This window comes from Lemur catta, chromosome 14 (genome assembly GCF_020740605.2).
Source record: "Lemur catta isolate mLemCat1 chromosome 14, mLemCat1.pri, whole genome shotgun sequence".
In the NCBI taxonomy this organism is placed as follows: domain Eukaryota; kingdom Metazoa; phylum Chordata; class Mammalia; order Primates; family Lemuridae; genus Lemur; species Lemur catta.
The window spans coordinates 46988686-47016298 of record NC_059141.1 but is presented as its reverse complement, the minus strand read 5'-3'; the positions used below and the strand labels follow the sequence as shown (position 1 = coordinate 47016298).

The 27613-nt window shown below is 37.3% G+C and overlaps 2 protein-coding genes across 2 annotated transcripts in view; both read left to right on the top strand.

Annotated features, from left to right (window-relative positions):
* Positions 1–1430, top strand: part of SLC25A16 (solute carrier family 25 member 16) — a 33985-nt gene extending 32555 nt beyond the window's left edge. The window contains exon 9 of the mRNA XM_045569295.1: positions 150–1430. Within this exon, the coding sequence (XP_045425251.1) occupies positions 150–306 (157 nt within the window). The 3' untranslated portion in view covers positions 307–1430. The remainder of the gene's footprint in view (positions 1–149) is intronic.
* Positions 1431–5096: 3666 nt separating this feature from the next.
* DNA2 (DNA replication helicase/nuclease 2) overlaps positions 5097–27613 on the top strand; it is a 42321-nt gene continuing 19804 nt past the window's right edge. The window contains exons 1-8 of the mRNA XM_045569294.1: positions 5097–5270; positions 6686–6868; positions 7602–7785; positions 9398–9543; positions 16910–17041; positions 20748–20967; positions 25725–25842; positions 26404–26566. Coding sequence (XP_045425250.1) covers positions 5197–5270; positions 6686–6868; positions 7602–7785; positions 9398–9543; positions 16910–17041; positions 20748–20967; positions 25725–25842; positions 26404–26566 — 1220 coding nt within the window. The 5' untranslated portion in view covers positions 5097–5196. The remainder of the gene's footprint in view (positions 5271–6685; positions 6869–7601; positions 7786–9397; positions 9544–16909; positions 17042–20747; positions 20968–25724; positions 25843–26403; positions 26567–27613) is intronic.

Sequence of the window (27613 nt, the reverse complement as noted above, 5' to 3'; positions counted from 1 at the left end):
TCATTTTTATTATTTTTTATTTATTTTTTCTCTAACCCCATGACAGATTAGCATTTTAGCTTCTTTTAAGAATGCTATCTCTTATGGATCCTGAAATTGTGTCTTCATGAGTGGCATAGATGTGTCATCATTTAATCATTGTCTTTCAGTACCATGCGGGATACTATGAAGTATGTCTATGGACACCATGGAATTCGAAAAGGATTATATCGTGGTTTATCTCTTAATTATATTCGCTGCATCCCCTCTCAAGCAGTGGCTTTTACAACATATGAACTTATGAAGCAGTTTTTTCACCTCAACTAAAATTTGTGGTTTGTCTTCCTTAACAAACTCTGAGGGGGGGGAAATGTTAATTTAATTATGGGGAGAACAGTACTTGAATCAGGATATTTACCCTGTTACAGGAACCACTGGTATTTTAGTACTTGATTTTTTTTCTTTTTTACTCACAAATCAAAAGTGCTTACCATACTTTTTGATGCCAAACATTATACCTTAGAACACTGAAAAAATATTCCTAAGCTGATGCTTGCTAGACAATTAGGTTATTTAAAACCGTTTTAAAGTTTTCTTTGGAAGAAGAGCTAACTTCAAGACAGGGTTCAAGAGGTTGCCATTAGATTTATCATGCTGTTCCAAGTTTTTATTGTAATCAAGATTTTTAAAAAACGCTAACATTGTTTATTATTAAAATAAGCAGTCTTGGTTATATTGCAGCAGAATGATGAGAACTGAATTTTTGAGTTCTATAAAACAGCTAGCATTGAAGTATTATTATCTCTCTTATAATTCTGCTCTACTACATAAAAGGACACTTTTTTCCTTTATTTTTAAAATAAAATTGATGTTATATTTAAAAAGTAGCCACATAGAGACAAATGTAAATGAAGAGGCTGGATGCAATGGCATGATAGCATGTGACTGTTGTTCCAGCTACTCCAGAGGCTGAGATGGGAGGATCTCTTGAGCCCAGGATTTTGAGGCCAGCCTGAGCAACATAGTGAGACCCTGTCTCTAAAATAAATGAAGGAAAAATAGAAGGATAGATCAGGTTTTGCTCAAATGGTAACCAGGTACTATGTGTGATTTCCAGATGTTTTTAAGAGGCAATGTATTTCCCAAAGACAGTAATAATAAATACTAAATATCTTTGCTCTCAAAAACAAAGTGGCACTATAGATTTGTTTTTGTTAGATGATTTGGTTTATATTAGAAAATTTATTTAAGTGGACTGTGAAATATCCATTAATGTAGATATGAATATCAAAGAATGTTTCTAAGGTATTATGTCGTGATACATCAACTAGTTCTTCCATGTAAAATAATTTTAGTGCAATACAAGCAAGTAGAAATGTAAAATATGATTTGACTTGTTATTCATATTAAGAAAATGGTGAAATGTCAGAATTCCATTTATTGTATTTAGAGCAGTTTTATGTTTTATTATTATAAGCATGATAGAAATGGGAGGGGAACAAATTAAAGTTCTGTCTTCAGAAATAGTAAATTGTAGAATTGATGTGATTTTTAGGACATTAGAAAACTACGTTGAAAGTGTTATTTTTGCTTCAATTTTTATTTTTTTGCATAAAAGATGTCTTGTCATACCTCGGTAAAAATTTGATGAGCTGGTTTCATTTTGAAAGTCTTTATTTTAAAAATAAATACGTATCTTTGTATGACCTATAAGTGTACCAGCAGGTAGAAATACTTGTGCTCTTAAAAGTATTTTGTATATTTTCATTTCTGGGTCACATTGTAGCTAACTATTGTTATTAAATCTTAAAATAATTTAAATATATAAAATAAGTATCTCAGTTATGTTATCAATAAAAGGGCACTGCAAATATTTTTTTAAATAAAAATTTGCATTCTATGTCTGTTATAGAATTCATAGGCTATTAAAAATAAATTTTTCCATGTTTTGACTATTTCTTTTTTTAGCTGTTTACATTATTGAAACATAAGTCAGAATGGAAGAATACTTAAAATAATGACTATGTTTATATCTGATTTATTTCAGATAGGTAACCCAAAGCCCATTTAGCTATGTTATCTTCCATTTGAAGATTGATAATTTATTTCTTTTTTGAACTCTGTTCTTCCTGTTTTCCTACCTTTCAGTGCATAGAGCCCCGTGGCATATAGAATGAGACAGTGGTCTGGTCTAGGGATTGCTAAATGAGGTATCACCCTTAGCTCTCAATGGCTCCCTGTGTGTAGGTGTAGAAGTTACTGGGTATGTACAATAATATTTTGCTTCATTCTCCACCAGGGTACTCAACATCCATTTATTTACCACCTATTATGTCAGCATTATGTAGAACTTCCCTTGAGAGGCCTATTAGCTGTACTTACAGTTTAATTCGGATGCCAAATAGCATTTAACACCAGGTATTTCTCTAATAGAGTATGTACCACACTTTATGATAACTACCTGTTTATCTATGTCCCTCCCTCCCCGCAACTGGTTCCTTCAAGGGCAGAGCCATGCTTTCAACCCTGGTGAGGAGCACAGGGTAGCACCACGATAACAGGTGCTCAGTGATGTTTACTGGTGGGAAGAAAGAAGACCCAGTCCCTGTTTTTGGAAACTCTGTATTCTGTTAGGGAGAAATGAAGCACAAATAGTCCACGAAATGGATGATTTAGAAATACAGTCACTTGGTTTGTTTCATGGAAATGTCTTGTTGCTAATTTGCCACAATGAGTGGTAAATAATAAAACCTATGTACAATTAATGCATTGCCTTCCAGAGTCTTGCCAATAATATCTGACACACATAACAGCTATATACTTTACACAGTTCCTTATATCTATTCTTTGAATATCAGTCACTATATTAGGCACCAGAAACCAGTGATAAATAATGTTATGTATATTTCCTGGAGACTTATTATGTGCCATGCCTTGTTTTAAACACTTTTGATGCCTTAAGTCAATCTCTACAACAATACTATGAGATAGGTACTGTTTAATATTCCTTTTTCACAGATGGGGGTAATCAAGGCCTAGGGAATTTTTATTACTTGCCCAGGTTCACATGATAAGTTGGTGGATCTAGGATTCAGAATCAGCTTGTCTGAATCTAGAGCCTAGTCTTACAGCCATGATGCTATACTCTAACACAGTAGTATCCTGTTCAGATGAAACTTTAACATGTCCATAAATTTGAACATGTCAATAAACATAAACCAATAAAAAATGATTACAGTTTGTGGAAAGTGTTTATGAAGGAAGTAAATAAAAGAGTTACTTTATTTAGAATGGTCAGTGAAAGGTTTCTTTGATGTGCTATATATACTTTTAATCTGACACATGGAGGATTAAGAGGAAACAGTTATACAAAGAGTTGTGGGGGAAGAATGGCCCAGGTGAATAGAACAGCAGGTACAAAAACCCTAAGACAGGAAAAAGTTTGTCTTGACATAGGAATTGTCAGAAAGCCAGTGTGACTGAAGCATTGTGAGTGAAGGAGTAGCAACAGATGAGGTTAAAGAAATAGACAAAGGCCAGATCATGTGGGGTTCTACAGGATCTGGTAATGATTTTATGTTTTATTCTAAATGCAATGGGAAGCTATTGAAGGTTTTTGGCAAGAAAATTGATAAATCCTTGGCTAGACTGGTAACTAAAAGAGACCATAAGTTACCAATATCAGGAATAAAAAAGAGCACATCACTTTTTGGATCCTACAGATATTATAAAGATAATAAGTGAGAATGCTCAGTCTCAGAGCATTGAGCTCAGTCTCAGAGACACTTGATTTTATAGAATCAAGTGTCCGATTCCTCTGCCCTGAGATAGAGTCTCACTCTGTTGCCCAGGCTACAGTGCCATGGCGTCAGCCTAGCTCACAGCAACCTCAAACTCCTGGGCTCAAGCAATCCTTCTGCCTCAGCCTCCTGAGTAGCTGGGACTACAGGCATGTGCCACCATGCCCGGCTAATTTTTTCTATATATATTTTTTAGTTGTCCAGCTAATTTCTTTCTATTTTTAGTAGACGGGAGGGGGGTCTCCCTCTTGCTCAGGCTGGTCTCGAATTCCTGAGCTCAAACGATCCACCCGCCTCAGCCACCCAGAGTACTAGGATTACAGGCGTGAGCCACCACGCCCAGCCTGAATTGTCCATTTTTTTAAAAAAGGAAAAAAGATAAGGGATTTCTAAATAATTATTTGCCAAGGAATTTGACAATTTGGGTGAATTGGACAGAAATGCCTTGCAAAACACAATCAAGACTGACACAGATGAAACAGAAAATCTGCATAGCCAATTAAAGAAATTGATCATTAAAAAACCTTTCCACAGTTGGGCACAGTGGTTTATGCTTGTAATTCCAGCACTTTGAGAGGCTGGAGGATCGCTTGAGGCTAAGAGTTCAAGACCAGCATCGGCTACACAATGAAACCCTGTCTCTATTTAAAAAAAAATTAGCAGGATGTGGTAGCCTATGCTGGTAGTCCTAGCTACTCAGGAGGCTGAGGCAGGAGCCTGAGTCCAAGAATTTGAGGTTGCAGTGAGCTATGATGATGGATACAATCCAATAATGGAGGTGAGACTGATGATACCAGAGACCAAGGCAATGATGAAGCAATGCCCTGGAGAATACTAGCCCTGGAATCCGAGTACAGTGGAGGGATTGCCCATTGACAGGAAGAACATTGTCCAGTGTTGGCAAAAAGTGGAAAGAGAGAAGATGGGTGCACATATTGGTAGTTTTGTAGATTTAGTCGTGGCATGATGGAGTTCCTATCTAAGTTTCTATTTTCTCAATGAGTTTTCCAGAAAAAAAGGAGGAGAGGATGTTTCCCAGGGAATGCAAAATTCTGAAGGCTAGGGACGCCAGGTTTTGGACAACCGCAAATGGTCCTCTTCAAACTAAGAGCGTGAGTCGGACACGGGCTGGAGTGTCAAGGGAGAGGGCAGGAGTCTGGGCCAGGTGTGAAGACTTTTCCAAGCCCTAAGCTGGGGAGCACAGGGGCTGCCAAGCGCCTCCGCGGGGCCAGCGAAGCGCTCCAGTAGCAACGCGCCAGGAGCGGGAAGGGCGGCCTCGCGCAGGTCAATTGGGACCGGGTAGGTGGGCGCATGCGCGCAGCGCGGCGTAGACTCGCGCTCGTTTTTTCCGTTTGCCGTGTTGCCGCCGATTCCCCCTGATTTTCCTTGGCGGCAGTTTGCGGTCCCGGCGCCCGGGATGGAGCAGCTGGGCGAACTGGAGCTGCTGATGGAGAAGAGTTTCGGGGAGGAGGCTGCGCTGCCGGCTGAGCTGTGAGCGGAGCTGGGCGAGGGTGTGGGAGTAAAGCGGGAGATTTAAAAGAAAGGAGCGGGAGAGGCCGCACCCGCGCCTGCGCGATGACCGGGGCTGGGGGCCCGGGGACCCGGCTCAGCTGCCCCGGCCCCGGCGAGCCTGCGGAGCTGGGTCCGCTTCCCGGGGTTTTCTTTGGGGCCGCACTCGGCCAGAGCCTGAAGAGGCTGTCGCCCAGCAGTTCATTCTTTCCCTTGGTGTCACCTCTTTCCCAATTTGGGGGAGTTTGGGCCATTGAAATATCTTCATAAAAAGAAACTGCAACTGCCTGATGCTTTTCTCGATGTTTAGTTGGAGGAACTTATTCCAGGGAGAACTCTGCACCCTCAGTCGGTGTAAATGGTCGGAGAAACTTAACCAGTCATAATGTGAAATTAATATAGTAGCAATAATGCTACTTAGTGCTGAGGGACTTTTGCCTTTGAGGTTTTGATCAGCCATACCTTTTGAGAGATCCATAGGCATCACACAGCCTTCCTTGCTAAATTCATGGCCTGAGGCTAGGTGAGATGAATGAAATGTTTACAAAATTATAGGATCTACTGTCGGGTGACTGAAGATAATTTATAGGGTAATGTCAAAGGCATTTGGTATTATAACTGGAGACATAGTGACTTTGGACTCTTATTTGATCTTTCACTCAAGAAGTACTTAATAAAAGAAGGGCTGTTTTTCGGAGGAGAGATTATTTTGCATAAGTTTAGGCGGCTTGGAGCACTGGATTAAAGTATTGTGAAATTGACTTGTCCATTATAAATATAAATAAAAAACTTCCAAGTTACTCTATAAAGGAATAAGCTACTGTGACAAGTATTGAGCTTGCTTTCTCTACAAAGCACGGGCTAGGTGATCCCTAATGAGATTTTGTAGAAAGGTTTCCTGCATTAAATATTGGGTTGGACCAGGTGATTTCAAGTACAATTCTGTAGTTTATGATAGGACTTCCACTGAACCAGCTACACTACACTTTTCCATAACTTAAGCCTCTTATTTGCAAAAAGGATAATGTCCAAAACATCTCCTGTTACTTGTACTTTGGGAAGGTTTGCGCCAGTGGTAGAAATTTGTTGTTTAATATTTTCCAATTTATTTTTAATCCGCAGTTATAGATATCCCACAGAACTCCTCACAGAGATTAATATGGAAATCCTATATTGGGAGCATGATTTAAGTGGCATTACTTTTGGGATGTTTTTATAATGGGAATTCTACTATGACTTTACTCTCTTAATTTTACCTATTTTAGTTAACAGCCATTGTAATTAGCTTTCCAGAAGAAACAAACCTAGGAAACTAGAAGGTTGGTTTTTGATAAAAGAGATTCGTGGCTTGTTATTTCATGGTTGTGCTAAAATAGTTTTGTATGTGTATGCTTTAGATTTCAGAAGAAAGTCGTATCTTCTTTTCCTAAAACAGTTCTGACCGGAGGAATGGATAACCGGTACCTGGTGTTAGCAGTCGATATTGTGCAGAACGAAGAGGGAAACCATGAAAAGCACCTAATCATCACTGCTCACCAGTCACTAGAATATAAAGATCGGTGCATCCTTAGGAATGACTGGTAATTTTTGTATGACTTTTAGCTCTGGTTTGGCAGAGTCTTAAGGGTACCATCTTAAATCCCATCAAATATCTTGTGTGGATGTTACTATAATTGTTAAGAAGGGAGTATTTTGAACCTGGCTTAATTCTACATGCAAATTGTGTCTATTCCCCAGCATCTCAAGTCTCTTATTCCAAAAGTTGATTTTTATTGTCATTTGAAAGTCAAGTACAAAGGGGCTTATTCATGATTACTTCCTATTTCCCAGTATATTCTGTTTTAAGATTGCAGCTTAAAACCCATGGTATGCCAGGCACAGTGGCTGATGTCTTATTTAGCACCTCTGGGAGGCTGAGGCGGGTAGATTGTTTGAGGCCAGGAGTTTGAGACCAACCTTGAGCATCGTGGTGAGGCTCTGTCTCTACAAAAAAATTAAAAAGTTAGCCAGGTGTGGTGGCATGCCTCTGTAGTCCTAGCTACTCAGGAGGCTTAGGTGGGAGGATCCCTTGAGCCTAGGAGTTTGAAGTGGTAGTGAGCTATGATTGGGTCACTTTACTCCAGCCTGGACAACAGAGGGAGACCCTGTCTCTTTAAAAAATGAAAATAAAAAGACTCAGAATTCAGAAATAACTATTTCTTCTTCAGATAAAATGCTCATTTTTTTTACTTTTTGAAGTTTTGCTAATACATTTAAATGTAGGAACCTAAACTATGTGTTAATATTTATACCTTAACTTTGCTATATTTTCAGGTGTTCTGTACCAGTAGAGCCAGGGGATATCATTCATTTGGAGGGAGACTGCACAGCTGGTACTTGGATAATAGATAAACATTTTGGATATTTGATTCTCTATCCAGACATGCTGATTTCTGGCACAAGCATAGCCAGTAGTATTCGTTGTATGAGAAGAGCTGTCCTTAGTGAAACATTCAGGGTAAGTAATATTAACTACTGATGTTTCTACAGGGTCTTAGAGTTTATAGAGCATTTTTACATTTTTTGTTTCATTTAATCCAGCAATTCTGCAAGATAGATGGTATTAATCGGCTGTATTTTACAGATGAGGAAAATGGGCTGAGAGAGGTTAAGTGACTTACCCCCAGCCATGTAGCTAGTAAGTGGCAGTGCTGGTACTCAAGGCGAGGTGCCTGAGTCCTTTGAATCTTGTTCAACACTTAATAATATACATAAGTAGGTTTAATGGTAAGAAAATTAATTTAAGTAAAACTTATTCTGTACATCTAGGCATTTCCAAAGTTGGCTTCAAATGGTTCTCAGTAAACTAACAGTAAATATACAAGTCTTTTTTAAAAACATTATTTTGGAATATTTAAAAAACATACAAAGAGATGATTATAATAAATCCCCCTGTATGCAACATTAATAACCAACATTCCCAAACATTGTATTACTTTGTGAGTAAATGACAACTGAGAATTTTTTTAAAAACTTAAATATAATGTCTTTATTATGCCCAGTAAAATGAACAGTAATTCCTTAAATCTAATGCTAAGTTTATCTTAAATGTTTTTTTTTTTTTTTTTTGAGTCTCACTCTGTTGCCCAGGCTAGAATGAGTGCCATGGCATCAGCCTAGCTCACAGCAACCTCAAACTCCTGGGCTCAAGCAATCCTTCTGCCTCAGCCTCCTGAGTAGCTGGGACTACAGGCATGTGCCACCATGCCCGGCTAATTTTTTCTATATATATTTTTAGCTGTCCATATAATTTCTTTCTATTTTTAGTAGAGACGGGGTCTCGCTCTTGCTCAGGCTGGTCTCGAACTCCTGAGCTCCAACGATCTGCCCACCTCAGCCTCCCAGAGTGCTAGGATTACAGGCGTGAGCCACTGCGCCTGGCCTATCTTAAATGTTTTTTATCAAAAATATTTAGTTGGTTTGTTTGAATCAATATCCAAACAGGATCCTGGTCGATAGGTCTCTTAAGTTAGTTCTTAATCTATGTCTCTATATTACTTCTGCCTTCCACCCACCTTTTGTGTTTCAATGCCATTTATTTGTTGAATGTTTTTCCACTCCTCTTAGGATGTTTTTTTATTTTTTTATGTTTTGAGACAGAATCTCACTGTTGCTCAGGCTAGAGTACCGTGGCATCAGCCTAGCTCACAGCAACCTCAAACTCCTGGGTTCAAGCGATCCTACTGCCTCAGCCTCCCGAGTAGCTGGGACTACAGGCATGTGCCACCATGCCGAGCGGATTTTTTCTATATATTTTTAGTTGTCCAGCTAATTTCTTTCTATTTTAAAAGAGACAAGGTCTCACTCTTACTCAGGCTGGCCTTGAACTCCTGAGCTCAAACTGTCCTGCCACCTCGGCCTCCCAGAGTGTAGGATTACAGGCATGAGCCGCCGAGCCCGGCCTTAGAAAAAACATTTTCTTACCAGTGCATTTTGGCTATGATGGTTTAATACATTAGGTAATAAATATACAATCATGTCTGCTAATATGTTGTGAAATAAAATGTTTGTATGATTTGCTTCCATAAATATGTTGTGAAATAAAATATTTGTATGATTTGTTTTCGTAGGGCTCTGATCCAGCCACTCGTCAAATGCTAATTGGTACAGTTCTTCATGAGGTATTTCAAAAAGCAATAAGTAATAGCTTTGTCCCAGAAAAGCTACAAGAGCTTGCTTTTCAAACTATTCAAGAAATAAAGCATTTGAAGGAAATGTAAGTAGTTATGAGAATTACTGCAGGTATGATTTTATTATATAACTTCTTTCCTAGGATCTATAAGGTATTTGGATATGAGACTATTCAGTATAAGTTAGTGGAATCTAGAATGCAGATTCCAAGGTTACAGTACCCTGTTACAACTCTGAAGTTTCTGAAATTGTACAACAGGAACTCTTTGAGTAAAAATATAAACTGTAGGCTGGGTGCGGTGGCTCACGCATGTAATCCTAGCCCTCTGGGAGGCCAAGGTGGGTGGATCGCTTGAGGTCAGGAGTTTGAGACCAGCCTGAGCAAGACCCCATCTCTACTAAAAATAGAAATAAAAATTATCTGGCCAACTAAAAATATATAGAGAAAAAATTAGCCGGGCATGGTGGCGCATGCCTGTAGTCCCAACTACTCGGGAGGCTGAGGCAGTAGGATCGCTTAAGCCCAGGAGTTTGAGGTTGCTGTGAGCTAGGCTGACGCCACGGCACTCTAGCCAGGGCAAAAAGAGCGAGACTCTGTCTCAAAAAAAAAAAAAATATATATATATATATATAAACTGTGTATAAGCACAACATATTTTTTAACTGCTCTCAGAGAATGTGTAAAAGACTTCTTTACATTATTCTAGAAACAGTGTGATATAGTGGAAATTGTATGGGTTCAGAAAACAGATGGAAGTAGTTTCAGAATCTAACTGCCAGTTTTATGACTGAAAAAGATCCATACAGATTCTGAAAAAGGTGATAATACCTACTTTTGCATGCTTTTTGTGCCAGTGGAGAATAATATATGTAAACCCACAAATGGCTAATTGATATTTTACATGTGACTTCCTGCAGAGATTGGTGTGTTCTACTGTCTGTTCTTGACTCGTATGAAGTTCATCTATTTTTCACAGAATTTTTCTTTCTTTTTTTTTTTTTTTTGGCTAGTCAAATGAAGCAGTGGGGCAGAAATGTTTTTATTAGTGGTGATTTTGCTTTCTAGACTAGTTGATGTAAACCTCCATTTCCCAGAATATAGTTCTGTGGTTAACACTGTTTATACAGGGAAAATGTTTTGTAAAATTTCACAGCTGATTTACTAATGATGTACAATTTGTTCTGTAGACATTTTTGAGTTCTGTCATATGCCAGGCACTGTGTTAAGTGCTTTTAGACATCTTATATAATCTGACATCAACTTGTTATAAATGAAGCAACCAAAGCACAGAGAAGTTGTCATTTGCTATGGCCACACCACATATCATTCAGAATATGAAGAGATTTAATAGTTTGGACTTTATTTATTTTTGAGACAGAGTCTCGCTCTGTTGCCCGGGCTAGAGTGCCGTGGCGTCAGCCTAGCTCATAGCAACCTCAAACTCCTGGGTTCAAGCGATCCTCCTGCCTCAGCCTCCCGAGTAGCTGGGACTACAGGCATGCGCCACCGTGCCCGGCTAATTTTTATATATATATTTTTAGTTGTCCATATAATTTCTTTCTATTTTTAGTAGAGACGGGATCTCGCTCTTGCTCACACGGGTCTCAAACTCCTGACTTTGAGTGATCCTTCTGCCTTGGCCTCCCAGAGTGCTAGGATTATAGGCGTCAGCCACTGCGCCCGGCCTGTTTGGACTTTATTAATCGAGTTTCACTTATCTCCTTATTTGCTACTTTGCATTTCAAAGTTTGGGCTATTTTGTCACACTAATTAGCATATGGTAATATGTTATCTGTTGTGTATTGATTATTGTCATGAAACAAACTATATCAAACATTAGTGTCTTAAAATGACAAACATCTATTTTCTCTGTTTTTTTAGGTCAGGAATTTGGAAGTGGCTTAGCTTTGTGGTTTTGCCATGTGGTTCTTTCATGTGGGGCTGCAGTCATCTGAAGATTTGACTTGGGTGGGAGGGAGGATCCACCTCCAAGGTGGCTTACTCACATAGCTTTTGGCAGGATGGCTCACTTCTACATAGGGTGGCCTGATATGTGCTCATGACATAGCAGCAGCTTCCTGATTCAGTGGTCTAAGAAGGAGACCAAGCAAGAAGCTGCAGTGCCTTTTAGAACCTAGTCTCTGAATTTGTACATTGTCGCTTTTTTTTTAATTCATTTGGTGCAAGTTACTAAGTCCAGGTCTTCCTCAATGGTAGAGTACTTATGTGCCATCTTCTGAAGGGAGTATCAAAGAATTTGTTGGCATATTTAATTTTTTAAAATTTACTTAATTTTTAAAATTGATGAATAAAAATTGTATATATTTATCATGTACAACATGATGTTTTGAAATATGTATAACTGGAATGGCTCAATTAAGCTAATTAACATGTATTACCTCATATACTTATTTTTTGTGGTGAGAACACTTAATTAAAATCTACTCTTAGCAATTTTCAAAATGTAATAACATTGTTTTTGACTATAGTCACCATGTTGTACAATAGATCTCTTGAACTTATTCCTCCTACCTAATTGAAATTTTGTATCTTTTGACCCAACATCTACTCTCCCATTCTTTGTGGACATATTTTAAACCACCACAGATGTTGAGGTCCAGGTCCAACCTGTTTAGTGCAGAACCCAGTGTGAAAAAAAGATGAAACAAGGTTTCTGAGCAGAGAAACTTAATTTTATGAAATCCATATATTAGACCTTATGCACTTTACATAATGGAGTGTCTCTCATGCCCTCAACATCTGTTACTATTTTTCACTAATTTCTAACAGTCCTAGTTATCTGGTTTCCAAGATGCAGCAGGGAATGAGGGGGCTGCTATAGAGAGGCACCTTCATGGTCATATAAGATAAGCGCTGCTGTCTTCTTTGCAGGATAGGAGAGAGGAAGCTATTTAAAAATTCAAGAACTGTAAAGGTCACGATTTTGGGGGATTTATTCTTAGCAGTCACTGGGTGTCACTGAATTATGTCATTGTTATTTGTCATGATATCCTAAGTCATTAAGGGAAAACATGATGTGTTTCATAATTATGAAAATGTTAACTCCCTCTTAATTTTTCCCATCCCAAGTAATGCCAGTCCTATTTAAGAGAATGCTTTTTCAAAATTCCCAAATCCTAAAACAACAGTTCCAGAGTTCTTTTCTGTCCTCTCTCATAGACTCTTCTCCCTTGGTACAGAGAAAGATCTGTTCATGCTCATTATATGGATAAAAGACCGGGCTTGAAAATCCTACTTTAAATACCTTAATAATCTCAGGAAAGCCTAGGCTGTTACATATCATTTGCTAAAATTGACTGTTTTGGAAACTTTTAGATTCCTTGGGAGTCCTGGTCTGTAAAAAGTAAAACACTGGTTTTGCTAAGAAACCAGAAAAAGTTACCTAAGCAGTTCATAACAATGAAGGAAGGTTCCTGTATGGTTGGAGAAAGTAATTTAGGAAAAAGATTACCCAATTGCACAGATTTTTTAAAAAGTTATTATTTCTAAATAGCTTATAAATTTATATGTACCATATGTTGGATAACAGTACAAGAGGGTATATAGTAAAAAGTAAGTCCCTTCTACCCCGTGCCCCTAGTCAGTTCCTTACCCGAGAGGCAGCCACTTTTTCCAGTTTCTTGTATTTTCATCCATGGAGATGTCAAGGATTTATGTGTGATACTGTGTATACTATATGTATTATTGTGCTCTTAAACATTAAATCTTGGAGATTATTCCACATTTGTACTTACTGAGCTGTCTCATTTTTAATTAATAGTGGCATAGTGTTTCACTGTATGGCTGTACCATAATTTAAGTAGTCCCATGACATTTAAGTCTTTGCTTTTTAAAAAATACTATAATAATTACCTTTGTACATCCTTCATCTTATAGCAGTTCGAGCATATCTCTGGGTTCAATACCTAGAGGTGGAACTGCTGGCTTAGACATTATATGGATTTAAACATTGTGTAAAATATTTTTATTTGGAAATAATTTTATAGAGAAAAGTTACAAGAGTGGTACAAAGAGCATCCATATACTCTTCATCCAGATCGGATCAGCCTTTTCATTAGTGTTCTCTCTCCTCCCCCACCACTGTAGATTTTTTCTAAACCACAAGAGAATAAATCATATACATCATGATCTTTTACCTAACTACTTAAGTATTCAATTCCTAAGAGTAAGATTTTCTCTTATGTAACCACATATAACATTGCTACAATACTTTTATCTGAACTACAGCTTTTCAAGCTTCAGTTTTGTCAGTTGTCCAATAATGCTCTGATTTTTTTTCTTTCTTGCTGGCTTTTTTTTTTTTTTTTTAAGAGACAGGGTCTTACTCTGTCGCCCAGGCAGGAGTGCAGTGGTGTGATCATAATATACTGCAGCCTTGAACACCTGGGATCAAGCAATCCTCCTACCTCAGCTTCCCAAGTAGCTCGGGCTAAAGGTGCATGCCAGCATGCACAGCTAATTTTTAAAATTTATGTAGAGACGCACAGCTAATTTTTAAAATTTTTGTAGAGATGGAGACTCACTGTGTTGCTCAGGTTGGTCAAACTCCTGGCCTCAAGTGATCCTCCCACCTCGGCTTCCCAAGCATTGGGATTATAAGCATGACCCATCATGCCTGGCCAATAATGTCCTTTATAGAATTTTTTTGCTTTAGTACAGGATCCAGTCTGGGTGCATTTGAAGTTTTGATACATATTGCCAAATTATTCTTTATAGACATTGTCCCAGTTTACATTTCTGTTGGCAATATGAGTTCTTATTGCCCCACATTCTCACCTATATCATCTTTAATCAACTGGAAGCTATGTGATTTCAAACAGCCTTTTGCAAGGATAACATTCACCTGGGGTAGTCTGAATATGTGTTTCTCTGGATCTTTTGGGATACTTTGGTTTAGCAGTTGCTTCCTGGCTTAAGGAATTTCAGCTTGTCTTCCAACGTGAGGTTGGTGCTGTGCTCAAGGCAATTTTGCCAGAGCTCTAGGGTTGCTGATTTTGTCTTCTCTGCTGAACTGGCTCTCTCAGAGGGCTATCACAGCTCTGCTCTCTTAGTCTTGGTAAGCTGGAGGTAGTAGAAACCTAGGAAAGTAGGAGCTTATTAAATTTGGTATTAGAAATATTGCAGTTATTGTATGGTAAATATGTAGTATCCTGGAGTGTCATATTTGATGAATGTGCTGTTTTGCTACCTTCAGCATGTGAGAAAAATTATAAGTTGTATCTTTTGAAAGAAGTTTGCAGATTGTTGGAGGCTTTGTCAATACTCAAATGAACTCATGCCTGCAGGGAGAGAATAATGGCAGGTAGATTGTTACAACAGTATAGAAGGGAGTATAGGGATTAAGAACTTAGGTTCCAGAGCTAGAACTGTGTGTCCTTTGGAAGTAACCTAAGTTTCCTCAGCTATAAAATGGAGGTGACAATGGTACCTCTGTCATAGAGTAATAAGGAGGGTTGAAGGCATTTATTCATGTGAAGCATCTAGAATGGTACCTGGCCTATAGTCAGCACTATATAGTGTTCTTTCTTATCATCATCTTCATATCTTAATGAGTTCTTAGCATAAGCTTAGTACTTTACATATGTTGTTTCATTTAATCCTCACACTAACTCTGTGAGGTAGTTATTAATATTGTCTCCACCTTACAGAGGAGAAAACGGGCTGAATTAACGGTGAATTGCCCGAAGTCATATGTCTGGTTAGTATGGAGTTAGGCGTGAGCTGACACACAAACTAATACACTCTTTAACACTGTAGCACAGTTATTAAGACTGGGAAGCTTAAATATAAAGAAGGAACTGGAAGAACCATCCTGTGAGGGTAAGTCTACAGTAGTTCTCAAAATTTTCTGGTCTTAGGACACCTTTATACTAAAAAATTATTAAGGACTATAAAGAGCCTCTGTTATTGTGGCTTATATCTACAGATAATTACCATATTAGAAATAAAAACTGAAATAATTAAAATGTTTATTAACTCATTTAAAATGAAAAATGTTTATTAAAAATAATGACCCATCTATTTTAACATAAATAACATTTTAATGAAAAATATCTATTTTGAGAAAAAAATGTAACAAGGTGGATGGCATTGTTTTACATTTTTGCAAATTTTTAAAATGTCTGCCTTAACACCAGATTGCTATTTTCTCATGTCCACTTCTGCATTCAATATCTTACTATATTTTTTGTCATGTAGCTTCAGAAAACTCCACTGTGATGCTTGAGAGAATGAAAGTAAAAAGACAAATAATGTCTTAGTATTGTTATAATTTTTTTTGTTTCTGCTGATTTTTTTTTCTTTTTTTTTTTTTTTGTTAACCAGAACTTATCTGCTGATTTCTTTTTTTTTTGAGACAGAGTCTCACTTTGTTGCCCGGGCTAGAGTGAGTGCCGTGGCGTCAGCCCAGCTCACAGCAACCTCAAACTCCTGGGCTCAAGCGATCCTACTGCCTCAGCCTCCCGAGTAGCTGGGACTACAGGCATGCGCCACTATGCCCGGCTAATTTTTTCTATATATATTTTTAGTTGGCCAGATCATTTCTTTCTATTTTTAGTAGAGATGGGGTCTCACTCAGGCTGGTCTTGAACTCCTGACCTCGAGCGATCCACCTGCCTCGGCCTCCCAGAGTGCTAGGATTACAGGCGTGAGCCACCGCGCCCGGCTTATCTGCTGATTTCTGATGCAAGAAGTTAATGTTCCTCTAGACATCCTTTAATATTGTAAGACTGAGATTACCTTTCTATGCATGATGTGTTTCCTTTTTTACATTTCTACTTTCCATTGCTTGGTTCAGGAGCAACATCTCCTACAGTTTCTTTTTTATCCCAAAAGCATAACTGGACCCCTCTAATTTGACCTGACATGGTATGAAATAGAACAAATAATCTGAAATTCAATGTTATGTCACTGTGGTTTAGATGGTTTTTTTACTTTGGTAAAACACATATAACATAAAAGTTACCATCTTAACCATTTCTAAGGGTACAGTTCAGTGGCATTAAGTATTATACATTCACACTGTTGTATAACCATCACCCCATCCATTTCCAGAACTCTTTTCATCTTCCCAAATTAAAACTCTATACTCATTAAAATAGAAATCCCTATTTTTCCCTCCCCTGGCCCCTAGTAACACCCATTTCTGTTTCTTGGATTTTGACTACTGTAGGTACCTCATATAAGTGCAATCATACAGTATTTGTCCTTTTGTGACTGGCTTATTTCCCTAAGTATAATGTCCTCAAGGTTCATCCATGTTGTGGCATATGCCAGAATTCCCTTTTATGGCTGAATAATATTGTGTGGGTATGCCACATTTTGTTTATCCATTTATTGGCCTGTGGACACTTAGGTTGCTTATTTGAATGTTTTTGTCCTTCATTTACTTTTCTCATATTTTCATACTTAATATCTCTTATTTTGGCAGGTACCGCTTAAATCTGAATCAAGATGAAATCAAACAAGAAGTAGAGGAATATCTTCCTTCATTTTCTAAATGGGCTGGAGATTTCATGCATAAGAATACTTCAACTGACTTCCCTCAGATGCAGCTCTCTTTGTAAGAAACACATTTTGTTTATATAATGTTCATATTTTTAAACCAGGACTCTATTATGTATGTCAAATTAAAGCTTTTTAAAGGTTGAGCTATTACTTTTTTTTTCTTTCTTTTTTTTTTTTGAGACAGAGTCTTACTGTGTTGCCCAGGCTAGAGTGCCATGGTGTCAGCCTAGCTCACAGCAACCTCAAACTCCTGAGCTCAAGCAATCCTCCTGCCTCAGCCTCCCAGTAGCTGGGATTACAGGCATGCGCCACCATGCCCGGCTAATTTTTTCTATATATATTTTTAGTTGTCCAGCTAATTTCTTTCTATTTTTAGTAGAGACGGGGTCTCGCTCTTGCTCAGACTGGTCTCAAACTCCTGAGCTCAAACAATACTCCCGCCTCGGCCTGCTAGAGTGCTAGAATTACAGGTGTGAGCCACTATACATGGCCTTATTTTGTTATTGTTATTTATAATTCAGTGACTTTTGGTATATTCATGGAGTTGCCCAACCATCAGCTCAGTCTAATGGGACTTTGATACATATTTTAGAAATATGTAGTGGTTTTTGAAAAAAGGGCTTGTGTTGCTTTTAGAATTGAGTTTATTTCTCATATTCTTTTTAAAAATATGTTTATTTTATTTATTTTTTAGAGGTAGGTTCTCACTGTGTTGCCCAGGGTGGAGTGTGGTGGTGTGATTATAGTTCACTGCAGCCTTGAACTCCTGGGCTCAAGTGGTCTTCCTGGCACAGCCTCCTGAATAGGTAGGACTACAGGTGCCTGCCACCACACTGGCTAATTTTTAAATTTTTTGCAGAGATGGGGTCTTGCTCTGTTGCCAGGCTGGTCTGAAACTCCTGGCCTCAAGTGATCCTCCCACCTCAGCTTCCCAGAGTGCTGGGATTATAGGGCTGAGCCACTGTGTTCGGCCATATTTGTTATATTCTTTATTTCTGTAGTGGTCATAAATTTGCTAACAGCATATAAAGGACAGAAGGAGAGAACAGAATGCACTGAAGGAGGTTTAGAAAGGAACAGCAAGGGATTTGGGACCCTGGAGGAAGTGTATCATAGAAGCCAAAGAGAGAGTGTGGGATTCAGAGTCATTTTTGACTTGAAAGGAATCTTTAAAATCAAATATGAATTAAAAAAAATCATATACAAAATTTATATACAGCGTAGTCATGTGTAGCTTTATGGGGACACATTGTGAGAAATGTGCTGTTAGGGCCAACTTTTCAGATGTGCAGGTTTCCCAGGGTTGAGGCTTTTGGTATCTGCACAGGGTCCTGGGACCAGTCTCCCCACAGATACCGAGGGGTGACTGTACTGTCATTTGCTCCACAGGTTTAGATCTTTTTTTTTTTTTTTTTTTATTTCAGCTCATCACAGGGGTACATAAGTTCAGGTTATATACATTGTCCATGTCCTGCCCATCCCACAGGTTTAGATCTTAAATCACGTTGCTCTTCTTCTAGGGCACTGAATTTTGGTAGCAACTTTAAAAGTTTTATTACCTTTCTTCTATTAGGTATCCATGTGACAGTTTATAAATAATAAATTTTGCTTTATTTAATGAAAGCATATTTGGATACATGCCATGTCCAGATAACATTTGGTAAGAGAAAACAGAATAATATTTAAAAATTCTCAGGCTGGGCATGGTGGCTCACACCTGTAATTCTGGTACTTTAGGAGGCTGAGGTGGGAGGATCACTTGAGGCCGGGAGTTTGAGACCAGCCTGAGTAAGAGCGAGACCCCTGTCTCTACAAAAAATAGAAAAATTAGCCGGCATGGTGGGATGCTTCTGTAGTCCCAGCTACTTGGGAGGCTGAGGCAGGAGGATTGCTTGAACCCAGGAGTTGGAGGTTGCAGTGAGCTATGATGATGTCACTGTACTCTAGCCTGGGCAACAGAGACCCTGTTTCAGAAAATAAATAAATACGGTGGCTCACGCCTGTAATCCTAGCACTTTGGGAGGCCGAGGCGGGTGGATTGCTCGAGGTCAGGAGTTCAAGACCAGCCTCAGCAAGAGCGAGACCCCGTCTCTACTAAAAATAGAAAGAAATTATCTGGTCAACTAAAATATATATATAGAAAAAATTAGCCAGGCATGGTGGCGCATGCCTGTAGTCCCAGCTACTGGGGAGGCTTAGGCAGTAGGATCGCTGAAGCCTAGGAGTTTGAGGTTGCTGTGAGCTAGGCTGACGCCATGGCACTCACTCTAGCCCGGGCAACACAGCGAGACTCTGTCTCAAAAAAAAAAAAAAGAAAGAAAATAAATAAATAAATAAACTTAAGAAATTTCAGATAAATTATGTCGTCTCTGAATTCCACTATTGTCTTCTTCAAAGATTCTTCCTTTGAAGTATACATATATACATATATATTAAAAAAACATATATTCTATCTGAATATAGAAGTATATATATTCTTGGAGATTATATTTGAAGCATCTTGAAACAGTGTTTTAAAGAAAAATTATTGAAAACAGCATTTTTATCCTCAGAAAATATTCTCATTTGTTAAGAAATAGCTGCTGACCTCAATAACATGAAACTAGTAAACCAAAATCAACTAAACTATATATTCTTACAGCTAGAATTACTATACTTGTTAAAATATTGATTTTGATATATAAAATGTTTTATTACTAGAAAATTTATACTTCCATGTAAAATTTCCATTAGATTTAGTATTTTATATGGCTTTGAATCTCAAAGTTTACAATATTTTGCCGGCAAATAGGATTAATAAATAAGAGGTAGCTCTTACCTGAATTTTCTTCTAATCCCTTCTGCAGAATACCTGTAAGTGCTGTGAAAATGAGTAAATCTTAGATGAGAGATATAAGAGGTTTTAAAAGTTATTTCCATCCCTTTTAATTTCTTTCACATTTATATATTCTGTTTTTTATCCTTTCTGTCCTCATGGCTTATTTAACAGTTAAGATATTAAAAGTTGGAACTTCTTTTATAATATAAAAAACAATGTTGAGTACTTATTTTAAATATCAATAGTGGCAGAGATAGTTTCATTTAATGATTAAGTTAAGAAAGTGATTGAGATGTGTGGGAGTACCCATTAACTCCTCTAAAGATTGTCACATGGGGGTATGTAGATTAAGTATTAGATCAACAAAGCCCCGTGCTTCCTAGATCGTGGGGACAGCTCATTCTTACCTGATTTAATATGGTGTTACATGAAGGAACATATTCCTTGTTACCTAGAGTGCAACCACATGCAACCATTTACATATTAATTTGTGTAATAATTGTATATGAAAATCCTCAAATTGGAGTTGTAGCTTTAGCAATCTATGTAGCGAGACTATTATAGTCATCTAGGCCTGAGGAGGTAAGGGCCTGCGTTAAGATTGTAGGAATGAACTAAAAGGGACAGATAATAAACATTAAGAAAGATTAAATTACATGAGTCAGAGCCTATAGAACAGTGGTTCTTAAGTGTGCATCACAGTCATGGAAAGGTTAACTAGATTGCTAGGTCTTATCACTAGAGTTTCAATTTGAGTAGGTCTGGAGTGGGGCCTGAGGATCTGTGTTTATAACCATGCTACTGGTCCAGGAACCACCCTTTGAGAATCACTGCCATAAAGGTGTGTAGACTCTTTCCCATCCCCGCATTCTGTGTGTAATAGCAAGTCAGAACTAGCATACGTGAAATAAGCTGTTCTAATTGTTTTTTTTCCCCCCCTTAGGCCAAGTAATGATGGTAAGAATAACTCAACATGTAACATTGAAGTAGTAAACTCAGTGGATATTGAAGAAAGCATTTGGTCCCCTAGGTTTGGACTGAAAGGCAAAATAGATGTTACGGTTGGTGTGAATATACATCGAGGATGTAAAACAAAATATAAGATAATGCCATTGGAACTTAAAACTGGCAAAGAATCAAATTCTATTGAACACCGTAGTCAGGTATAAATCTTAATAAGAAAATTGAATAATGTATTTGAAATGTAGTCTGCTTTAAATATTTTGGTTCAATTCAGGTCATTTTAATTTCAGTTCTTATAGTACTTTTCAACTTGTTGTGTACATCCAGGGTATTCAATGTGTTTTATAAATATTAATATATACATATTAAAGTAGAAATTTTTTCTAGCAAAGTAATATAACAGTTGAATTTGTAAGGTAGTGTTGCTAAATTTAGGCTGCCAAACAACCAGTCTAAACAGATGCTCCTAACCAAAAGGTTTGTTAAATACATTGCTAGACCTTACCTCTGATTGAGTAGGTCTGAAGTAGGGCCTGAGAATCTGCATTTGTAACAAGTTCCCAGGTGATGGCTGGGAATGAAAAATAATTCTTGGTCATATAAGTTGTGGTAGCCAAGTGGATTTGGAGATTTCTTTTTTTCCTTAGCGTCTCATTCTGTTGCCTGAGCTAGATTGCAGTAGCATTATCATAGCTCACTGTAACCTTGAACTCTTGGGCTCAAGCTATTCTGCTTCAGCCTCCCAAGTAGCTGGGACTACAGATGCATGCCACCATGACTGGCTAATTAAAAAAAATTTTTTTAGAGATTGGGTGTTGGTCTCTTTTTTAGAGATGGTCAGGCTGGTCTCAAACTCCTGGCCTCTAGTGATCCTCCTACCTTGGGCTTCCAAAGTGCTAGGATGACTGGTTTGAGCCACCGAGCCCAGCTTAAGTGGAGATTTTACAATGTACTTTATTAAAGGTTCTGAAAAATTTAAAGTAAAATGATTTGTGTTAGCTATATTTAATCTAGTGTTTCCTAAACCTAATTTACCACGGAGCTGTTTTTATGTGTAACATTTACTTAGGCTATTCTGTAGGAAACATCAGTATAAGCTCATTCTTTTATTTCTAACCTTTATGTGATTGTATTGATTTTTAGCTAAGATGAAATATAGAACTGTGTATTACCATAATATTAAATTCAAGTTTTTCATCATTTTTTTTAAAAGACAGGGTCTCACACTTGTTGCCCAGGCCCCTGCACCTGGATTTGTTATCTTTTAAATTCATGTTTCTCTGTGATAAACATAAAAATTTTGTGTTGTCCTTACAAAGTTATTTTGAATTTATATTTAGTATAGTGACTTAAACCAAAGTAATTAACACAAAGTTGTATTTTGTTTTCTAATTATTTCCATCCCCTCTGCCCATCTCCACATTGGTAACCTATGGTATGTTCTCATAGAAACTTTTATTTTTTAATTTATTTAAAAATTTTTATTTTTATTTTTTGTAGAGATGGGATCTTGCTACGTTGCCTGGGCTGGTTACTCTTGGCCTCAAGTGGTCCTTTTACCTTGGCTTTCCAAAGTGCTGGGATTATAGGCATGAGCCACCACCAATTTTTAAATCTTCAACAATAAAACTAAAAGATAGTGATATTATTATATTTTTATGACATAATAATAAATATTAAGGTAATAAATAACAAATAATGTAGCACTTGTAATATAACTTAAATTTCTTTTGCCCTTGCAATTTTGCACATTTTTTGAGCAGATTTTATATAAAATAAGGTTCAGATTCAAAGTACTGAACTGTATCATCAGGGATTAAAGAGACCTTCTCTATTAAATCTTTCTTGCGATTCTTAATTTTGTATCAAACATTAAAGCTTTTCGTGAAAGCTTTTCAGTTTGGGAATGAAAATTAAGATAATGTTGTTGTTTCACCTATTTTTGAACTTTACATAGATGTTGGAAGGGGAGCAAAACATAGGTTTCCCCTATTATTATAAAAGAACTTGAACTTTTCACTTTGGTAACACAGAAATGGCTGAAATTACAAACTAAAGACCTGCCTAGATTAAAGCCTTCTTGAGGAAGGAAGATCATGCCAAGATAGGAAAAAGGCTGTTTTTGAAGTCAAGATTTAATGAAATGTGTTTTGTATAGAAGACTAAAAATTTTTTACTTGAGTTTTTGAAATCACAAATTTTAATCAACTCACTTTAGAATGTGAGGCAGGAGAGAAATATAAGAACATTTCAGCATCTAAACTTGTCTAGATTCAAGGACTTTTTTTTTTTTTTTGAGACATAGTCTCTCTCTATTGTCCTGAGTAGAGTGTGGTGGCGTCAGGCTAGCTCACAGCAACCTCAAACTCCTGGGCTCAACCAAACCACCTGCCTCAGCCTCCTGGGTAGTTGGGACTACAGGCATGTGCCACAAGGCCTGGCTAATTTTTCTATTTTTAGTAGAGACTATTTTAAGAATAAAACAGTAATTCTTGTATTGAAAAAAATGAGGAAATTTGCTAGAGTAAGGCTCAAACAAAAATGTTAGAGTTTATATTGCATATTTATTGTGCAAGAAACAAGACAGCATTGAAAAATTAATTATGGTAGTTCATTATTGAGTTATATAAATGTCAAGGATAAAGAAAGAAGTAAAGTTCCCCTCTTAAAAGATTTGACTATTTTACTTTGGTAATTAAAAAAGGTTTAAGAAACCTTTTTTTAAAAAAGCTTATATTATAAACTAACTTTAGAGGCTGGGCGTGGTGGCTCACACCTGTAATCCTAGCATTTTGGGAGCCCGAAGCAGGAGGATCAGTTGAGCTCAGGAGTTTGAGACCATCCCGGACAACATAGCAATACCCTGTATGTAAAAAAAAAAAAAAATTAGCCGGGCGTCATGGCATATGCCTGTATTCCCTGCTACTCAGAAGGCTGAGGCATGAGGATCTCTTGGGCCCAGGAATTCCAGGTTGCAGTGAGCTGTGATTGCATCACTGTACTCCAGCCTGGGCTACAGAGTGAGACAATATCTTAGTCAGTCAGTCAGTCAAAGGAAGACCTTTATTTTATAAATGGATTTGTTTCAAAAGCTCATTTGTAATTTAATAATTTGGCATTTGGAATACATTTTCCAAAGGAAAAATGTTATATGGAATTGGGATCTCCAAACCAGTTTATAAAAACCTATTTAACTTGTGATATAGTTGAATTACAATAATATTATAGAATTCAATTCATTCGAGGCATTTTCCTCTTTTATTAAGTTCCAAAAGAAGAGTCCTGTATACCTTTTCCTTCTGTCTCAGTTGCCATGGAGGGAAAATGTAACCTGAAAGTACTGTTAGTTTTGGATGACTTCCTTGTCCATAGCCCCAAGGCTCATCCTGTCATTTATAAGTTCACTTTAATTTTAAAAAGTTTTGTTTGGTAGCTATGCTATTTAGGGACCACAAGTAGAGTGCTTGTAAGAAGACCTCCGAAAAACATGTTTCATGGACTCAGAAATTAAAGCAGTAGCCATTCATAAGATCTTATGTATATAGTTGAATTTAGGAGATCAAACTAAAATATCAAACTCTGACATGATTATTTCCTAAGGACTAAATGTTTCCACATTTTACTTTGTAGACATTTGAGGTTACCATAAATATTTCAATATATGTCGTTGAACATTGAAGCATGTGGTATTTATTTTCTTTGCAACGTTTGCATATTGAGATTTCTTTTTCGTTTCTGTTGCATTTGCTGATTGCACAAACACCATTATTTTTGATAGGAACAAAAGAGCAAAACTTTTTGATTTTTGTAAACCAGCCATGGACACTTAATGATGAATTTATAGATGTAATATTTTTGCAGCAGATATTTTGTGTCTTCTATAAATTAATCATTATATTTTAAATATAGTTTAGAAAACAGATTCTAATTATAATTATTAGAGTTGTTATTTTAGAATTTTATGATTTAAGGACTGGGCCTTCTTAAATTATTAATATTTGAATCTTGGAGATCTACTGGAAAACCAATTAGCTCATCTTTAGGTTGTATATGACTCCAAGTAAATGACATGCTTTTGCCACTAAAGCTTTTTAATGTGCTAAAGGGACTATTTTTAACTTGTTTTAGATGGTTTCTCTGAAGAACACCATTAAACATAAGGCAATTAGTGACATCTTATGCTCTCAAAAGACAAACTGTAGAGTTAGTCTTATTTGTCACAGTAACTGTGACATTTAAGCATTTTAGTGTTCATTTAATAGGGAAAATGGTGTCTAAAGACTGTTAACGTCAAAATGTAAAACATAGATTAATTTCCCTTTTTAATTTATTGCAAATCTAAACATACTGTTTCTGAAAAATTCTCTATTTTGCTTCATTGTCTTAAGTAAAACTGAAAAGCATGAACTATGTTTGTTTTGTGGAAATTAAATGTTTAACATCAAATTTGTTGTGTTACTTTACCTATATGGTTCAGGTTTTCAAAATGGAAACGGCATTGATCTTTTGATTTTAAAATTATAGTATGTGGGCCGGGCGCGGTGGCTCACGCCTGTAATCCTAGCACTCTGGGAGGCCGAGGCGGGCGGATCGTTTGAGCTCAGGAGTTCGAGACCAGCCTGAGCAAGAGCGAGACCCCGTCTCTACTAAAAATAGAAAGAAATTATCTGGCCAACTAAAAATATATATACATAAAAATTAGCCGGGCATGGTGGCGCATGTCTGTAGTCCCAGCTACTCAGGAGGCTGAGGCAGTAGGATCGCTTAAGCCCAGGAGTGTGAGGTTGCTGTGAGCTAGGCTGACGCCATGGCACTCACTGTAGCCTGGGCAATAAAGTGAGACTCTGTCTCAAAAAAAAAAAAAAAAAAAAATTATAGTATGTGTTCACTGCAAGACAATGTAGGGAAATATAGAAAGTTACAGTTTTGTTTGAGAAAATGTTTGCTGTTTGTGCAGGTTGTTCTGTACACTCTGCTAAGCCAAGAGAGAAGAGCTGATCCAGAGGCTGGCTGGCTTCTCTACCTCAAGACTGGTCAGATGTACCCTGTGCCTGCCAACCATCTAGACAAAAGAGGTTGAGCTGTTTTCTCTCAATTGTACTTCTCTGCCCATCACTCCACTTCAGCTTTTGGTGATACATATTATATTTGGCAGTCTGCCCACTGCACTTGCTAGGTGTAATACAGGTTGTAATTTTCAGTTATATTTTTTAAAAAGAATTTTTATAATATACTCATAAAATGTCAAGCTTTATAGTTGAAAACACTTTAAAAGGTTAGTACCTTTGAAAATTTTATTATATAAAAGTTGGTTTTAAACTTCCTGTCTTATATTAGAGCTATTCTAGTTAGCTCTATTTATCCTCAGCATTCAGCTAATAAAACACCAACTTTGCAATACTACTAGTTATTAGATAAGTAGTTTAAAGAACTTACCAAGGGAACAAAAACTTAAATATACCAAAACGTTAACAATAGTTGTTCTAATATAGTGGGAAATATGAATGTTGTTCTCCACTTTTAAAAATTTTCTTAAATTTGAAAGTTTTACTTATATAATGAAAAAGATATATGATATTACATAGGTATATGATAAATTTTATTTCTTAAAAGTACACAATTTTTGCCCCCCATAGAATTATTAAAGCTGAGAAACCAGATGGCATTCTTTTTGTTTCACCGTATTAGCAAATCTGCTTCTGGACAGAAGACACAGCTTGCTTCTTTGCCACAAATAATTGAGGAAGAGAAAACATGTAAATATTGTTCACAAATGGGCAACTGTGCCCTTTATAGCAGGTAAATACTGTCTGCCAAAAGCATTATTTCAATTTGAGTATGAACTCAGTATGATTTAATATAGGTTAAATCTGGTCTGGCATTGACTATTTCATTTTAGTTATTTTTCTTTTAGATTTTCCTTTCTGTGTAGTGTTTCTAAAATGAAGGGAACAGAAGAAAAAACACAGTTTATTTTCTTTTATTTTTTTATTTATTAGAGACAAGTTCTCTCTCTTGCTCAGGCTGGTCTCAAACTCCTGAGCTCAAACAATCCTCCCGCCTCAACCTTCCAGAGTGCTAAGATTACAGGCATGGGCCACTGCATCCCGCTTCATATTTTTTTTTTTTTTTTTTTTTTTTTTGAGACAGAGTCTCACTCTGTTGCCCGGGCTAGAGTGAGTGCCATGGCGTCAGCCTAGCTCACAGCAACCTCAAACTCCTGGGCTCAAGCGATCCTCCTGCCTCAGCCTCCCAAGTAGCTGGGACTACAGGCATGAGCCACCATGCCCGGCTAATTTTTTCTATATATATTTTTAGCTGCCCAAATCATTTCTTTCTATTTTCAGTAGAGACGGGGTCTCGCTCTTGCTCAGGCTGGTCTCGAACTCCTGAGCTCAAATGATCTGCCCGCCTCGGCCTCCCATAGTGCTGGGATTACAGGCGTGAGCCACCGCGCCCGGCCCGGCTTCATATTTTCTAGCAAGCTCATTTCCTTAGGAAATAATAGAGTGCTTTTAAAACTTTTTTCCAGGGCCAGATGCAGTCGCTCAGGAGTTTGAGACCAGCCTGGGCAACATAGACCCCTTTTGTGTAAGAAATTTTTTAAAAAAATCAGCTGGGCGTGGTTTTGAGGTTACAGTGAGCTATGATCATGCCACTGCAATCTAGCCTGGGTGACAGAAAGAGATCCGTCCCTTACCAAAAAAAAAAAACTAACTTTTTCCAAAAATGGATATTTTATTCTTGCTGCATCTGGTTTCTATAAAGTGAAATAATTTTAAGACTATGGAATCTGGTTAAGAAAGATATTAATATAAGATACTTTGGGGCTGGCCGGGCGCGGTG